Here is a 17,669-nt window from a genome sequence, read left to right as displayed (position 1 = left end):
CAGGCGGTGCTGGCCTGGGAAAGGCCCCGCACCCGGAAACAGCTACAAAGCTTCCTGGGGTTTGCTAACTTTTTTAGAGGCTTCATCCCCAGATACTCCTCCGTAGTGGCTCCCCTCACGGACTTGCTAGGTACCAAGGGGAGAGGCTCTCGCGCCACGCGGCCCAGCGCAGCGCTCGGCTGGAATGAGAAATCGGAGGCAGCGTTCCTGGCCCTCAAGCAAGCTTTCGCGTCTGAGCCCACGCTACTGCACGTCGACCCAACCCAGCCGATGGTGGTACAAGTCGACGCCAGCGACGCAGCAGCCGGGGCGGTTCTCCTGCAGCGAGACAAGGCGGGACAGCTGAGGCCGGCGGCCTACCTCTCACGAAAATTCGCCGAAACGGAGCGGAACTGGTCTACCTGGGAGAAGGAGGCGTTTGCGATTAAGTTCGCCCTCACCGAATGGCGGCATTGGCTGGAGGAAACAGAGGAGCCGTTCGAGGTCTGGACAGATCACAAGAATCTGGAGGCGCTCCGGCAACCGCGATCCCTGAACGCCAAGCAGATGAGGTGGGCGGAGTTCTTTTCGCGGTACAATTTCAAGCTTGGTCACATCCCCGGCAAAGAGAATTTCCTCGCGGACGCCCTCTCCCGTCTGCCGCATTATGGGGAGGGGTACGCTCCCTGCACCAGGTCCGTGTTTGGTGAGGAGCAGCTGGGACGGGGGGTCGTCACTAGGCGGCGGGCCAGGGAGGAATGGGAGCCCGACCCGGCGACCGCCCCGCTCCGAGACCGCCTAGTGGCAGCCTACGGGACAGACGAGGAGCTGGCTGAGCTCCGGGACTCTTTGATTTTGGACTCCGGTCTCTGGCGGAGGGGGGAGGCTGTCTACGTCCCGGAAGGGCTACGACGGGAAGCCCTCAGCCTCTGCCACGATGCTAAGACCGCCGGGCACTTCGGTTTCGTAAAATCCTGGAAGTTGGCCCGGCGGCGGTTTTGGTGGCCCAGTCTGCGGCGGGACACAAAAGCTTACGTCAGTGGTTGTCCTGTCTGCCTGACCTGCAAGCCGGGGGTTGGCAAGCCGAAAGGTCTGCTGCACCCGCTCGAGGTCCCGACCCGGCCGTGGTCAGTGATCTCCATGGACTTTATAACAGACTTGCCTCCCAGCAAGGGGAAAACGGTGATCTGGGTGGTGGTAGATCTATTTTCCAAACAGGCCCATTTCATTCCTTGCGCCAGTGTCCCCAGTGCTTCACAGTTGGCTCGGATGTTCCTGGATCACGTGTTCCGACTGCACGGGCTGCCGGACAAGGTGATTTCCGATCGGGGCTCACAATTCGTGTCCCGGTTTTGGCAAGCTTTCCTGCGCCTGTTAGACATCGAGCAAGGGCTGAGCTCCGCTTACCACCCCCAGACGGACGGGCAGACCGAGCGGGTTAATCAAGTACTGGAGCAGTACTTGCGGTGTTTCGGTTCCTATCATCAAGACACCTGGGTGCCCCTGCTCCCCCTGGCCGAGTTCGCGTACAACAACGCAGACCACAGCAGCACGGAGATGTCGCCTTTTGCCGTCGTCTACGGGACAGACCTGAGACACTTCCCGGAGCTTGGAGAGGTCCCCGCCCGGGAATCGGCCGACCTTCGCGAGTGGGGGAAGCGTGCCGGGAGCTGCTGGAAGTCGCTGCAGGAGCAGCTCCACAAAGTCAAGGCAGCGCAGAAAGAGGACGCCGACCGGAAGAGACGACCAGCTGAGGAGATCCGACCGGGGGATCGAGTTTACCTTTCCACCCGGAACCTACGGTTGAATTTGCCCAGCAAGAAGCTAGGCCCTCGGTTTTTGGGGCCTTTCGAGGTCTTGGCCCCGATCAACGAAGTTTCGGTCAAGCTCAAGCTCCCCAAGAACCTCCGGCACATCCATCCCGTCTTTCACGTGAGCCTTCTAAAAAAAACTCCGGACGGTGACGTTTGGCACCCCGTGTTTTCCCCGCCAGCGCCCGAGGTCCTGCCGGGGGGGGAGCACCACGAGGTGGCGGATATCCTGGACTCTAGACTCCACAGGGGGAAGTTGCAGTACCTCGTGGAATGGAAGGACTTCGCTTTGGGGGACCGGGAATGGGTCTGGGCAGCGGACGTCCTTGCGCCCCGACTCACTGAACGTTTCCACAAGCGGTATCCTGGCCGTCCCGGGGGGTTGGAGAATGGACCTTTGGGGGGGCAGAATGTCGTGGTTCGGTCCTTGGTGGCTTGGGAACGGGACCGAACCCCGCCATCAGAGGCGCCCGCGATCACGGAGGTAGGGCATGGTGATCATAGGCAAGCCGGCAGCTGGGCGCCCCACCCGATCGTTGAGGTGGCAATGGCCGCTAAAGAACCTCAATGTCCCCCTCCACCTTTTGACAAGGGCCCGGAGATGGCCCTTTGTTCCAGGAAAATGGGCCATCAGGAACCCCGGAAAACCTCGCATATGTGCATGAGTCATGATTGTATCAGCATGTTCCCTCCGCAAGTACTGGGTGGGGCAATACAGCCTAAGGAGGTGGGTTTTGTATAAAAGGGAGCTTCCACCTGGAGTTCGGTGGAAGCTCTTACTCCATACCAGCGGACTCCACGTTGCTGAAATAAAGCTTGTTCCTGTTGTATCGTTCACCAGGCCTGGCGTGACGTTTTCTTCAAAGGGGCACCCTGTTTTTTCAGTTAGCAAGCGGGTTCCCGACACCATTTCATCCCCTGCTTTCTTCTCACCACTCCTGTTTTTGTGAAGAGTAGAAAGCAGGTGTTTAAGAAACTGCCCTTCACAAACCGCATCAAAATTCATGAAAGTTTGCGGTGGTTCTCCAGTTTGTGAATGTTGCTTCACTAACCACAAACTGAACTAAATTAATGACAAACTTTAGTTTGTCAGCCAGTTTGTGCCCACTCCTACTTGTAGCATTTCTTTCTTTCTTTCTTTCTTTCCTTTCTTTCCTTTCTTTCTTTCTTTCTTTCTTTCTTTCTTTCTTTCTTTCTTTCTTTCTTTCTTTCTTTCTTTCTTTCTTTCCTCAGCCTCCTTCCCCTCCATTTATTTTTCTTTTCCTGAAAGAGGGATTTGTGTGTGAGTCTTCAGATGCTCTAGAAACTTTGTGATGAGGGCAGAAAGGTGTGGTATAAATTTTGTAAATCTACTATTTCCCCACCATTTCCCCTTTAATTAATCTGTCTGTTCATCCTCCAACTCTAGGGATTGGTGCATTTCTCGACAACTGTGGTGGGGCCATCGTATACCAGCATATTTTGTGACCGTTGACGACCCCTCAGTCCCTCCAGGGGAGGTAAGATAAACTACTGAGCCGTTGTAGAACGGGTGATGGTGGGAGGAAACATCTGGGAGATACAAGCAGATATGCAGTTTCCTTCATGTGCTCCCAGAGCCTGTGGCTAAAGACAAGATAGTAAGGAGAAGACAAAGCACATGGAATTGCGGGTGCAACTTTTGCTGCTGCTTTTACTTTTCTAAATTAAATTGGACAGGCCCGGGTTGTAACGCAATAAAATCTGCAACTGGAATATCCAAAGGATCTCTAACTTGCAGGAGCTTGGAATTCTCAGTGGTGAGCACAGCCACAAAATGGCTGCCACAGAAGATGGAGACAGTGACAAAATGGCTGCCACAGTTTGCCTTCAGTCTCATGGAAGATTCTTTTGCTGTGGGGGCAGCTGCAGTCAAATTAAAACAAAAAAAAACTTGATCAGCCTTTCAGAAACCATGCTGAGTAAAAACCGTATGTGGCTTTCCCCATTTTCTAAAAATGTTTATTCCACATGGTTGCCAGAGTTTATTCCACATGGGTGTTTATTCCACATTTATTCCATGTGGCATCTCAGATGTCAGAGGAATGATACCCTCATGTTTCACATCCACAGAAAAGCACTATCGTTGGTGTTGTTATGACCAGCACACTTACTGAAATGTAACATAGCCAGTCTTCTAGCTTCCATCCAATTATTATTATTATTATTATTATTATTATTATTATTATTATTATTATTATTATTATTATTATTATTATTTAATTTTTAGACCGCCCTTCTCCCAATAGGTCTCAGGGCGGTTACCCCATACAAGCATTAGCAGACAAGATGGAGTCTCTGACCTGACTCCACAATAGCGCACCGTGACGAATAAATCTGTCGCCTTCTTCTCAGGATACGGACGGCAAGTACTGGGTGAGCGGCAGAAGCGAACGAGAAGCAAAAGAGAAGGCCGCCAAAGTTTTCAAGGTGACACCAGATAAGATCTCGCTCCGGCAAGGTACGGAGGACTGGGGTCTGCAGGAAGGGAATCAGCGAGGGGGTTACGGCTCTTGTTGAACACGCAAAGCTTCTTGGCGCTGAGTCAGAACGCCAGTCCCTCAAGATCAATCTTTCCTGCTCTGACTGGCAGCAGCTCTCCCAGGTTCCAGGTTGAGGGCTTTTGATGCCATCCAGTCCCTGATCCTTTCGCCTAGAGATACTGGGGATCTTCTGTGATCCACAGGCCCTCCTCGGGCTCTTTCCATGCCTTGCCCTGTTCAGGTACTGGAATGCAGGGGTGGCCAAACTGTGGCTCTCCGGATGTCCATGGACTACAATACCCATGAGCCCCTGCCAGTGCTGGCAGGGGCTCATGGGAATTGTAGTCCACGGGCATCCAGAGAGCCACAGTTTGGCCACCCCTGCCATGTGTCGTACCCCTGCCCTAGTTTTCTCAAGAAGAAGAAGAAGAGTTGGTTCTTATATGCCGCTTTTCCCTACCCAAAGGAGGCTCAAAGCGGCTTACAGTCGCCTTCCCATTCCTCTCCCCACAACAGACACCCTGTGGGGTGGGTGAGGCTGAGAGAGCGCTGATATCACTGCCCGGTCAGAACAGTTTTATCAGTGCCGTGGCGAGCCCAAGGTCACCCAGCTGGTTGCATGTGGGGGAGCGCAGAATCGAACCCAGCATGCCAGATTAGAAGTCCGCACTCCTAACCACTACACCAAACTGGCTCTCAAGCTTTCTCCAATTAAGAATACAGTAGGCTCATGCTGGCTCAAAGGCCAAGTCCAGCATGGTGGCTACCCAGCAGCCTCTTGGAAGGCTGCAAATAAGATGACTGCAACAGCAGCTTCCCACCCAGACTCCTGACCTGGACAGGCCAGGCAATCCTGATCCCATCAGGTCTCAGGAGCTGAGCAGGGTTGGCCCTGGATATCACTTGGCTTAGCTGATGTTTAACCTGTGGAGGTTAGGTGGGCTTTCGAGCAGAGAGGCCAGCCCTGCCTCATTTCCTGGCCTCAACCAAAGGCCTGGTGGAACAGCTCTGACTTAACAGGCCCTCCAGAACTGTTCTAAGGCCTCAGAGGGCCCTGATCTCACTAGGGAGACAGTCCCACCAGGCTGGGGCCAGGACTGAAAAGGCCCTGACCCTGGTTGAGGCGTTTTCCTTCTTTGGTGCCAGGGACCCTGAGCAGATTTTGATTACTCTGTTTTAATGATCTTTTGGGGGTGTGGTGCATGAGAACTGAAGCATTTCTTTTCTGCCCTTGATTCTGTCCCTGATTCTCATGTCCTGTTTCCAGATGAGGATGTCCTGGACACCTGGTTCTCCTCTGGCCTGTTTCCTTTCTCCATCTTTGGGTGGCCAAACCCTGTAAGTCAGGCTGTCAAGCAAGGAGGAGAGGATGGGTAACGAAGGGTATGTGGATGGCGCTTCTACTTTACTCTAGTTCCTTTTTTCTTCTCTCCCAGAGCGAAGACCTTCAGGTTTTTTACCCCGGCACACTCCTGGAGACCGGGCACGACATTCTCTTCTTCTGGGTGGCCCGCATGGTCATGTTGGGCCTCAAGCTTACTGGGAAGCTGCCGTTCAGAGAGGTGAGAGAGGGGCTCAATCACGGTACCCAAGCACGGTGTCCCTTTGCGGACACTTCTGTATCCCCCTTTCTGTGGTCTCCCTTCCAGGTTTACCTTCATGCGGTTGTCCGGGACGCCCATGGCAGGAAGATGAGCAAATCGCTGGGAAACGTCATCGATCCGTTGGATGTGATTACTGGCATTACCCTGGAGGTATTCCGTTTCAGTTTATTATTAAGATTCGGTAGCCCATAAGCCATGCACAATAATCATATAATGATAGAATCATAGAGTTGGAAGGGACCTCCTGGGTCATCTAGTCCAACCCCGTGAACAAAGCAGGACACTCACAACCCTTGGATGTGATTACTGGCATTACGCTGGAGGTATTCTGTTTCAGTTTATTATCAAGATTCGGTAGCCCATAAGCCATGCACAATAATCATATAATAATAGAATCATGGAATCATAGAGTTGGAAGGGACCTCCTGGGTCATCTAGTCCAACCCCGTGCACAAAGCAGGACACTCACAACCGTATCGCTCATCCACTGTCACCTGCCACCCCCTTGAACCTTCAGAGAATCAGAATATAATACGTTTTTTATTTCTATCCCAACCATCTATATTGCTCAGGGCGGGTGGCAACAATAAAGCAACATACAATGTTAAAAACATTTGCAATTATTGCTAATGCCCCGCCTCCCCTACAAAAATTCCCAGATGGGATTTTGGGCAAGGAGTTTCTCTTCCAACTCTCCTCCTCCTTCCTGCAATGAAGCCAGCCTTTCTTGGTGAATGTTATTTGAGGCCTCGACCATAAAAATTCAGGATTAAAAACAACAACAACAAAGGTTTGCCACAACACCGTAATGGCATAAACTTTTTCCCCTTGCCTTCGCAGGGTTTGCATGCTCAATTGCTAGACAGCAATTTGGACGCCGCAGAAATAGAGCGAGCAAAGCAAGGGCAGGTTAGTTGCTTTGTTTATTTATCCAGAACATTTCCGAGCTGCTTCTACAGGGACCTGTTTGAAGTAAAAACCACACCACAAAGTCTTGAAAACGGCAACGGAAGAATGATGGTTTCTCAAAACTAGCCATAAAACAGCTTCCAGCGGCCTGTGACAGACATTCATAAAACCACTCCTCAAGCATTTCAAAGGTGAGGGGCCACCACTGAAAAAGACCTTCTTCTAGTCCACACCCACATCCTCTTGTGCAGGGAAAGGCCCACATGACACATTGCTTGCCCCTGCTATATTGGTCACAGCAGCACAAGCCCTGGGTTCTAGCAAGGGGGAGACCAACAAGGCAGGTTATACCAGCCTTTTTGGATCATTTGACCATGGAGAATGGAGGACCATGGCATAACTGTTTAACAAATTTAAAAAACATATTAAAAAGTTAACTACCACCCATTCAGGGAACCCTTCCAGGGCTGTCAAGAAACCCTGGGGTTTCATGAAACCCTGGTTGAGAAAGACTGCATTACTCTGTCACACGGACACATAGAGTCATAGAATCATAATATCATAGAGTTGTAAGGGAACTCCAGAGTCATCTAGTCCAACCCCCTATACTATGCAGGAAACTCACAACTACCTGCCCACCTACAGTGACCCCAATTCCGTGCTCAGATGACCCCTCAGGGAGAGGTTTTCGATGCCACCTATCTCTTGATCCTTTTAACTGGAGATGCTGGGGATTGAACCTGGGACCTTCTACAGAAGTGGTCCCCAACCTCGGCCCACGGCCCGGTGCCGGGCCGCGAAGGCCATGGCACCGGGCCAAGGTTCCCTCTCCCCCCCCCCTGCAGTAAAAAACTTCCCAGGCCGCAAGCTTGCGGCCCGGGAAACTTCTTACTGCAGGAGGTGGGGAAAGGAAATCAGGGCCACGCCCACGCATTGCGCATGCACGCCCGGGCCGCGCATGTGCACACGTGCCATGCGCGGCTGAAATCGCGCATGCGAGGCACTTTTGCACATGCGCGGAAGTGCCGCGCATGTGCGATTTCGACCGTGCATGGCGTGTGTGCGCATTCGCGGGCGGCCGCAAATGCGTGATGCGTGGGTGCGCCCGAGCATGCGTGATGCGAGGGCTGGGCAGTTGCCCTGCCGGTCCCCAGCCTAAAAAAGGTTGGGGACCACTGTTCTACAGGCCAAGCAGAGGTTCTTCCACTGAGCCATAGCCCCTCCCCACAGCTGCCTTTGGGCCAGATTTTTGTTTAAGGCAGTGTAGACTTTAGTACAGTCTTGACTACATGCTGGTCACTTTGTGTTTGTGTGCCCACATAATTGTGTTGTTGTGACAGTGTTCCCAGATTTCTAATAGCTCAGGTATTCTCTCTCTCTCTCTCTGTATGAGTATGTATACACGCACAAACAGTAAAATGTAAGTTGGATACACAGCTTTACAAGTTAATCTTCGAGTCTATAAACAAGTAACACAGACTTTATAAACTTCAGTTCACCATCCCAGCCAGAGTAACATTCCATTTATCAAACTTATCTAGCGTTTTTATCGCATAACATGCCGGTTGGTTTACTTGGCTGGACGCATTCCTTCACTTTCCCCAGCCACTCCTTTTTGGTTTGGAGTTGCGTTCCTTTTCCAGAATCGAGTAAAGACAAATCTCACCAAGGTTATGGCATTTAAAACAAATTCTTCCCTATCTTTGGAAAGTAAATCTACGTAATTCATCAAGAAGCATTTAGGGGAGAGATCGAGGGGTCTCTTTATGTCTCCCTTGAGAAATAGCTCTTGATATTCTTTGGCTCTCCTGCATCTCTAACACAGGTGAATAAAACTTGCTTCAGCCGTTCCGCAAATCCAACCATCACCTGTAACCCTTTGATTAATCTTAGCTAATGTGTGAAGGGGTGACTCATATATTCTTGAGCCTCCTTCGGGTAGGGAAAAGCGGCATATAAGAACCAACTCTTCTTCTTCTTCTTCTTTTTCTTTCTTTTTGTCTTGTTGAAATTGGAGGTACACTTTTGCACTGAAAAATATTTACGGAAAGATGCTTAAGAGCAAGAATCACTGGGCTCAGAGGCCCTCATCTCTTACATGCATGAACCGCTGTTCTGAGTATGCCTCATGCTTTGTAGACATTCAGAGACAGGACATAACAGGCACAGTCCTCCGAGGCTGGGAAATATTTTAGAATATTTAGAATATTTTAGAATACATCATAATAGTGATTCACCCAGAGGTGTCCCAGAATTACAGCTAATCTCTGTAATACATAAATCTGTTCCCTTGGAGAAAGTGGTTTCTTTGGAAGGTGAACTCTGTGACCCTCTGCCTTGCTGAGGTCTGGTTCCTTCCCAAACCCTGTCGACTCCAGCCTGGACCTCCAAATCATGAGGAGTTGGCAGCTCTGTAGCAGTGAATCATACAGAGATACAGCAGGCAGCATCCTTTCCGGCTAGGCCCTAGTTCTCTCTCAGTACATCAGTGCACCCCATCACAGGCCTGTTTTCCCAGTCCCTTTGTTTCTATAGTTACCCCTGACCTGGTGGCTCACGTATAGCTCCCACCTGCACCCTCAGGCTATTCTCTGGGTTGAGAGGAGAAACAGGATGCAGTTTTAATCCTCCACTCACTTACTGGGTAGCTTGATCCAAGCCACTTACTTCTGGCTTCTCAGAATTGTTTAAAGAGCGGTTGCATGTTTTCAGGGGAAAACACCCAATTAGCTAGGAGAGGAAGGTGGGCTTGACCGTTTCTCTGGTTGCTCTGCAGAAATCGGATTACCCCAGTGGGATCCCGGAATGCGGCACCGACGCACTCCGATTTGCTCTCTGCGCATACACATCGCAAGGTAATTTCCCTAACTGCCTGCACATCCCTCGATCTCTTCTTCTGTCTCCCAATGGCTCGTGTCTGACGTCCCTTTTCCTCCCGCCCTCGCCTCAGGCCGGGATATCAACCTGGACGTGAACCGGATCTTGGGCTACCGCCATTTCTGCAACAAGCTGTGGAACGCCACCAAGTTTGCCATCCGTGGTCTCGGGGAGGGCTTCCAGCCGCGGCCCAGCCCGGAGGTGGGATCATTTCCTAATAGTTCTTGGCCCTGTTTCCTTTCCCCCGCCACAGCCCTGCCCTGTTCTGATCAGCCCAAGCTGTGGAAGGTGGACTCTTCTTCCCCCCAGCCTCCCTATGTCCCACAGGCCTCTTGCATCCTCCCCCAGAAATACTGCCTTGCTAACAGGGTCTGTTTTCTTGCAGCCCAGCGGTGCAGAAAGCCTTGTTGACCTGTGGATCTTGAGCCGCCTGAGCCACGCCGTGGAGCTGTGTGGCACTGGATTCCAAGCCTACGACTTCCCTGGCATCACGACAGCCATCTATAACTTCTGGCTGTACGAGCTTTGTGACGTCTACCTGGTGAGTGGAATTGCCTCACCTTTGATTCATTAACAAGATGCTGAATCAGTCCAGTGGCTCATCAAGATCAGTACTGTCTACCGAGGCAGGCAGCAGCTCTCCAGGGTCTCCGGCAGAGGGCTTTCCCGTTGCCTGATACCTCACCCTTTCCACTGGAGATGCCGGAGGTTGATCCTGGATGCTTTAGGCCAAGGGTAGTCAAACTGCGTCCCTCCAGATGTCCATGGACTACAATTCCCAGGAGCAAACGCTGGCAGGGGCTCCTGGGAATTGTAGTCCATGGACATCTGGAGGGCCGCAGTTTGACTTCCCCTGCTTTAGGCTGTTCCCGCTCTGAGCAGGAGGTTGGACTGTCTGGCCCCTTCCAACTCTATGATTCTATGGTTCGAAAGAGGGCACCTGATTTCCTTATTTTTATTTTATCATTTCCCCTTTAATTTCACACCTAGGAGTGCCTGAAGCCAGTCTTTGCCGGTCCAGATGAAGCTGCCATCAAGACAGCCCGCAACGTCCTCTACACCTGCTTGGACGCCGGCCTTCGTCTCCTCAGCCCCTTCATGCCGTTTGTCACGGAGGAGCTATTCCAGCGGTTGCCTCGACGGTCGCCTGCCTCCGACCCCCCCAGCATCTGTGTCACCTCTTACCCTGCTACGAATCAGGTATCGGGAAAGAAACGCCCAGGCTTGTAGCCAGAAGCATCTTAGAGAGCCCAGGGAGGGGGGCCATAAAGGCATGCTCTGGGAGGTCTATTACAAGCCAACGTGAAACAAACAGCAAAATTGTAAATTCTATTTGTTCACTAGTGCATTTAACTAACATGCATTACATTTTATTTTACAAGCATTGTAAACTCAGTTTAAATCATGTGCCCGCCCCACATGTGGAGAACATGCACGTGGGTTTATTGTCAAAGGGAGGGATATCACTGTTCAGGGTGCTCACACGCCATGCGGACTACTGTAGTGAATATCGTTCAAGCAGGCTGTCCTCACTCCCGTTCCTGTCCTTTTTCAGTACCGCTGGAGGAACGAGGGTTTGGACTGCAACGTTGACTTTATGCTGAGTATTGTGAGGGCCGTGCGTTCCCTCCGGGCAGACTATAACCTCACCAAGACCAAAGCTGACTGTGAGTACAGAGTGTGAGAAGCATGGGGGAGAGAAGAGAACATTGACCCTTGTAGATTATAGAAAAGTAGGTATCGAACCGCCTCCATCTGAAATGCTGCTCGGCCTAGGGACAATCATTTCTTGGCGTGAGCTGAATTTTTTTCAGTTAATTTCAATGTCGTGACTGAGGGACCGTTCGCCGTGGAAGGTTCTCATGGTTGCCGAACTTCCTCTCTTCCGTGGTCTCTGTTTATTGCTTGTCTGCGTTTTCCCTCCTCGGCTCTGCGCTTTCTCAAACCACGTTTGATTCAAACCGAGCGAGTGTGGCGGAATGGCGAAGAAGCCACAGAAAGGTGACAAAGGGGAAATGGGGGAAGCTCAGAGAGAAACTGCTGCCGTTCAGCACCCAATTCTAGGGAAAGCCTCTTTTTGAAAAGACCTTGGTAGAGAACGGCTCCCTCAAGATCTCGCTCTCATGAGCTTCCTGGTGGAGGATGTGGTGGGAGAGTGAACTTTCTTGGTGCAAGAGTCGAATTCTCCGTCTCTCTCTCTCTCTCTCTCTGGCTGCTCTGCAATTCTTCTTATATTACAGCCTCAGGGCACCCTAAAGATTAACAGGTTTTTCTTCTAGCTTAAGCATTCTGTAGTCTGCAAGTTATCCAGTTTTAATTTGCTGCACCAGATTAGTACAGCAAACCCTTCGGGAACAGGGTGATTTCCCCCTCTTAATGTGGAGAGCAGAAATGATACTTTTGCTGAAATTAGGGGGAGGGAGATGCTTTAAAGCAGGGGTAGTCAACCTGTGGTCCTCCAGATGTCCACGGACTACAATTCTCATGGGAATTGTAGTCCGTGGATATCTGGAGGACCACAGGTTGACTACCCCTGCTTTAAAGGAAGAAATCCCAAAATTTATTGTATAAACTGGTTAGGAATGAGCTATTAAGAGTCTTTTTTTTAAAAAGATTAGCTTGTACAGAGATTACTAAACCAAACACTATATGAAACATCCACTTTCCCCCCAAAGCCTTTAATCTTGTGCCATAAATATTCATTTGGGGCAAAAATAAATGTAGAGCCTGTAAGATGGAGCTCTTTTGCCAGGCTTACAATTATGGCCTGCGAAATCTGGGATTACATCTGATCAGGGCGCCCCTCATAGCACCCTCCCTCCCCTCTCCCCCGTCCCCCATTATGGGGCTAGCGGTTTAATTTTAACTTATTTTAATCTAATTTAATGGTAAATTTTACATGGCTTCTACTGCAGTTGTATGCCTTGGCTTTTATACTGATTGTTCTTGATGCCCGTGTACTTCACCGCCCCGAGGCATCTTATTTGCAAGGGAGCGGTACAGAAGCTGCAAAATGAAGAAATAAATATATATATTTTTTAAAAGATATCTAACTCACACACATTCATATTTGTTTAAGCTTTTTGAATCACCCTGGTATTTTGTGCTAGTAACACAAAAAAAAAAATCAAAAGTCAAAAACTACCTGCCAAGATAACGTAAGTTCTGAGCCATGAAAAACTGAATTTGGCAAACTCCATAACGGATGTGCTAGCATTGTTGCGCATAACTTAATTTGCTTCAGCTAGTTTGGGGGGAAGACCGAGAGCTATGTAGGATTTTAAAGACAGCTGATGTGGTGCTCAGCCCTTAAGACAGCCCTGCAGAGCAGGCCAGTATCGTGAGCCCTATCTCACAGATATGACTTGCCTATGGCCTGTTGCCATCTAGTAAGTTTTTTGAAGAGGCAAGAGTTCCTTATGCTTTTTGCCACTTTATTCTACCCTCTCCTGAGAAATGGAGGAATCAAGTATACCTTCTTGGCTTCTTGCTGCATGTGTGTGTGTGGATGTGGGGGGAATACTCTGAATAATTAAGTAACAGAATAGACCTAATCTTATCCTTCAAACACTTGAAATCCCATCCAGTCCTCCTGCATACTTCCATGGCCATCTGTGCAGTCTCCAGGGCTAGAAGCTTGCTTTTCAAATGATGTCTCCGATTCCAGTTTACATGTTTTGTGTGCCGAAACAGGAAACTGGAACTTGAGAGAGAAACCAAGAAGCAGGCAAGCAAGTAGAGTTTTGCTAGTACAGGGGCAGCGGAGGGGAGAAACACCTTGTTCTGGCAAAGCAGACTAACCCGATCTTCTCACCTCCTTGAAGCAAAGCAGGGTCGGCCCTGGCTAATATTTGGATGGGAGACCTCCAAGGAATCCCAGGGACGTGATCCGGAGAAAGGCAATGCCCAAACACATCTGAACCTCTCCTGCCTTGAAAAAAACGCACAGGGTCATCATAAGTCCGCTGTGACTTGTGAGTAATTCCTGCCACCGCCACAGGGGACTGTGAAACAATTTATCTCCAGTTTTGGAAGATCTTCAGAGGGAGGGAAGTCTGTAGGAACTAACTGGTCACTGAGGGTTATTCTCAAAGCAGCACAGAGGTGGAATAATTCAAGATGGTGCTTCAGTTGGCCGGAATGGTCCTGAACTCAAGCCAACTGAAGGAAACGAACTCTTCCTCTTTTCTTCCTCTCTGTAGGTTACTTGCAGTGCCTGGACTCGGAAACCACAGAGGCAGTCACTTGCTGCTCCGATTACATCTGCACCCTCTCGTCCTCCAAGCAAGTGCTGGTTCTCGAGCCTGGACAAGCGCCCCCTCCTGGCTGCGCAGTGGCCATTGCGTCTGACAGATGCACCGTCCACCTTCTGCTCAAGGTGACTAGAGACACATAGTGGAATCAGTAGAATCAGAGAGTTGGAAGGGACCTGCAGGGTCATCGTGTCCAACCCCCTGCACAATGCAGAAACTCACAACTACCTGCCTGCCCATAGTGACCCCAGTTTCATGGCCAAGTGATCCCCTCTTCACCAAAAAATCTCCAGAATCCTGCCTGGCTTGGAGGAAATTCACCTACCATCCCACAGTGGCAATTAGCAATTTTTTGGGTATGCAAGGAAGGACCACAAGAGACAAACACTGGCACATCCCTTCCTGCCCACCCACTCACAATCTGCCTGAGTTCATAAAATTAGCATTTCTGTCAGATGATTACCTAGCCTCTGCTTGAAAACCTCCAAAGTAGGAGAACCCACCACCTCCCGAGGAATCCTGCTCCACTGAGGGTCATGTTCAGTGGCCTGTCCAGGAGCTGAGAGCCAGTAAAATCTCCGAATTGTAGGAGTGGAGTGGCTCTCCTTTCAATTTGGACTGTGTTTTTGTGCGGAGCAGGCCATTCTAACATAACCATATGCTTGGGCTTTCTCAAATTGTTCTTGTAATGTGCTGTCTCCCTACCCAAGTGGCTGCATGTGCTGTCTCCCTACCCAAAGTTTTCATGTATATCTGGTTTCTGCCTCACAGTGTGACATCTCAAGAAACCCCAGCTTCTAGACCTCAAGGTTACATAGAAGTTTCGACGAGTGGCATTAAGATGCACAAAAGGGTTCCGTTATGCCGACTGATTTGATAATAAACCGACAGGCAGTGCTTCTCTCTCTCTCTCTCCGGTCAAGGGAAAAGGCAGAATGTGTAGAAAATCTGGATTTGTAGTTTGAAGGACACACCAAAAACACTTTCAGAGCCAAAATCACTTGAGTGCTGATGTCTGCCAATACTCCCTATCACATTTCCCCCTCCCAGAACTGTCCCCCCATTTCTTTTTTTTTACACCATAGTAGATAACAGAGAGAGCCTCTTGTGGCGCAGAGTGGTAAGGCAGCTGCCTGAAAGCTTTGCCCATGAGGTTGGGAGTTCAATCCCAGCAGCCGGCTCAAGGTTGACTCAGCCTTCCATCCTTCCGAGGTCGGTAAAATGAGTACCCAGCTTGCTGGGGGGTAAACGGTAATGACTGGGGAAGGCACTGGCAAACCACCCCGTATTGCGTCTGCCATGAAAACGCTAGAGGGCATCACCCCAAGGGTCAGACATGACTCGGTGCTTGCACAGGGGATACCTTTACCTTTACCTTTAGATAACAGAGATCAGATAGTAAAATGGCAAATATTCTTTTGAGCAGTACCAAGGTACAATCATTTTAGGCTTGCCAGCTACGGGTTGGGAAATACCTGGAGATTTTGGGGGTGGAACTGGCATGGGGTGGAGTATCAGGAGGGGAGTAACCGGCATGGGGTGGAGTATCAGGAGGCGAGGGACTTAAATGGAGGTACCACACCATAGAGCCCACCTTCCAGAATGGCCGTTTTCTCTAGGTAAGCTGATCTTTGTCGCCTGGAGATCATGAGTTGTAATATCAGGAAATCTCCAGCTACCACCTCCAGCTATGCCTTATTCCAGGGGTAGTCCAACTGCGTCCCTCCAGATGTCCGTGGACTACAATTCCCAGCAAATGCTGGCAGGGGCTCCTGGGAATTGTAGTCCACGGACATCTGGAGGGCCGCAGTTTGACTACCCCTGCCTTATTCTTTGGAGCAAAGAGACACATGCGTTGCACTGGTGGCAGAAGGATTGTCCCCACTCATTAACGCACTATGCTCTTTCCATCCCACCCCCTGCCAGGGCTTGATCGATGCTGAGAAGGAAGTCTCCAAACTGGCAGGCAAAAAGGCCGAGTTGCAGAAGCAAATCCTGCGGTTACGGGAGCGCATGGACAGCCCAGACTACTCCGCTAAGGTGCCCCCCAAAGTCCAGGAGGCAGATGCTGCTAAGGTAACAGTCACCGCTGATAAAACTCAAATATGCTTCCGTGTTCCCTGCAATGGGTCTTTGACACACCTAGTGGTGGGCTTCTCGTGGCCCATGCTTCAGGGGCATACTGTCAGAACAGGTGCTGCATTTACCAATGCGAATGTTATTCTTTCCCCAGTTGAAGCAAAGCGAGACTGAATTGCAGAAGGCGGAAGAAGCTATTGAGAATTTCAAGAAGATGATGTGACACCAGAAGAAGGATCCATGGGGCTGTTAAAACACTCTGAGGGTGGGGAGGCAGGGGCTGGGGGGGGGAGGGAGCCTTTTAAAGAAAGAGCCTGTTTCTTTAGTTGAAGCGTTTCTTGGTTTATTCTATTTTCTGCAGAGACATTAAAATATTTTGCTGAGTTAGAAGTCTGAATTGTCATGGATGCCCAGATGGGAGGAGATAGACAACAGTAGGGAATGCATTATCCTTTGGGTCTCTTGACCAGGTCCGCAGGTCCATATTTGTTGACTGTCTATCACATCGCAGGGGGCTCATATATACACAAGACTGCAGCTTTCCTTCCAGTCACTTTAAGATAAGCCTGGTGCCTGGGAACCAGGAAGTCTTTGAACTGACACCCTGGCCAATTAGGGAAGATTGTTTTGCTATGAGGCATGGAGAAGGCAGTTAATTTGCAAAAAGCAAAAACCTGCATACTTACTGATGCTGGTTTTTCAAATATCAAGGTTTATATCCACTTCTGGATATCGCGAGGGAAAAGTAATGTCAGTCCGGATCAATCATGCATGTTGCAGAGGGAAAATTTAAAGCGCCCAAAATCAAAATGGAAATTGAATTCAGTCTAGATGGGGAGGGATTCACTAGAACTGGGAAGTGGGTAAAAAGCCCCATGCAGACTACACCCAGGTCCCTCATTCAAGAGCTACATTGTGGTTCTGGCATTCCAGGTTCCAGGAGGGGTTTCTACTGAGGGGTCCACCAAGGCTGCTGATGGCAACCAATGCCAGCCTCTTGGGGGGCTAACTTGGGAGGATGGCATAAGGAAAGTGGTTGAGGGGGAGGAACTGACTCAAGTCTAAACTTCCTAGAACTCAGAGTGATAAGACTGGGCCTATTATCCTTTCTGGACCTTCTGTCAGATTGACGTGTGTTAGTCCGTATGGAGAACATGACAGCAAAGGGATATGTCGATCATCGGGGTGGGGGGGGGGGGTGGGATTTAAGTCTCTTCCCAGAGAAGCTGAGCTCTCCATGCAGTGGGCAAAGATGCACTTGAAATTCCTGAGGGTGGTTCATGTGCCCTGTTGGGCCAACATTGTGGTGGACCAAACAGAGTGGATGCTGAACAGAATGCTATTTCATCAAATCAGCCAAAGTTTTGGAAAAGAAGAAGAGTCGGTTTTTATACCCTGCTTTTCACTACCCTTAGGAGTCTCAAAGCGGCTTATCTGTTTCCCTTCCTCTCCCCACAACAGGCACACAGTGAAAGAAAGCTCTGACAGCACTGCTCTGTGAAAACAGCACTATTAGGGCTGTGACTAGCCCAAGGTCACCCAACTGGTTGCACGTGGAGGAGTGGGGAATCAAATCCAGCTCACCACATTAGAAGCAACTACTTTTAATCAGCGCACCAACTGGGTGTGGGTTTCTTTGAGAGAGAACAGAACTTC

The 17,669-nt window shown here is 50.1% G+C and overlaps 1 protein-coding gene across 3 annotated transcripts in view; it reads left to right on the top strand.

The window, feature by feature from the left end:
• LOC143834205 (valine--tRNA ligase-like) overlaps nt 1-16,337 on the top strand; it is a 39,840-nt gene extending 23,503 nt beyond the window's left edge. For all 3 annotated transcript variants that reach the window (XM_077330804.1, XM_077330805.1, XM_077330806.1), the window contains 14 exons: nt 3,199-3,289; nt 4,164-4,269; nt 5,559-5,629; nt 5,728-5,853; nt 5,941-6,045; nt 6,736-6,804; nt 9,581-9,659; nt 9,755-9,882; nt 10,067-10,222; nt 10,672-10,881; nt 11,237-11,348; nt 13,884-14,059; nt 15,861-16,010; nt 16,168-16,337. In XM_077330804.1, coding sequence (XP_077186919.1) covers nt 3,199-3,289; nt 4,164-4,269; nt 5,559-5,629; nt 5,728-5,853; nt 5,941-6,045; nt 6,736-6,804; nt 9,581-9,659; nt 9,755-9,882; nt 10,067-10,222; nt 10,672-10,881; nt 11,237-11,348; nt 13,884-14,059; nt 15,861-16,010; nt 16,168-16,236 — 1,648 coding nt within the window. In that variant the 3' untranslated portion in view covers nt 16,237-16,337. The remainder of the gene's footprint in view (nt 1-3,198; nt 3,290-4,163; nt 4,270-5,558; nt 5,630-5,727; nt 5,854-5,940; nt 6,046-6,735; nt 6,805-9,580; nt 9,660-9,754; nt 9,883-10,066; nt 10,223-10,671; nt 10,882-11,236; nt 11,349-13,883; nt 14,060-15,860; nt 16,011-16,167) is intronic.
• Nucleotides 16,338-17,669: the final 1,332 nt, after the last annotated feature.

The sequence above is a fragment of the Paroedura picta genome, chromosome 3, assembly GCF_049243985.1.
Source record: "Paroedura picta isolate Pp20150507F chromosome 3, Ppicta_v3.0, whole genome shotgun sequence".
Taxonomy (NCBI): domain Eukaryota; kingdom Metazoa; phylum Chordata; class Lepidosauria; order Squamata; family Gekkonidae; genus Paroedura; species Paroedura picta.
Note: the sequence above shows the minus strand (reverse complement) of the source record. Positions and strands in the feature narration are given on the sequence as shown.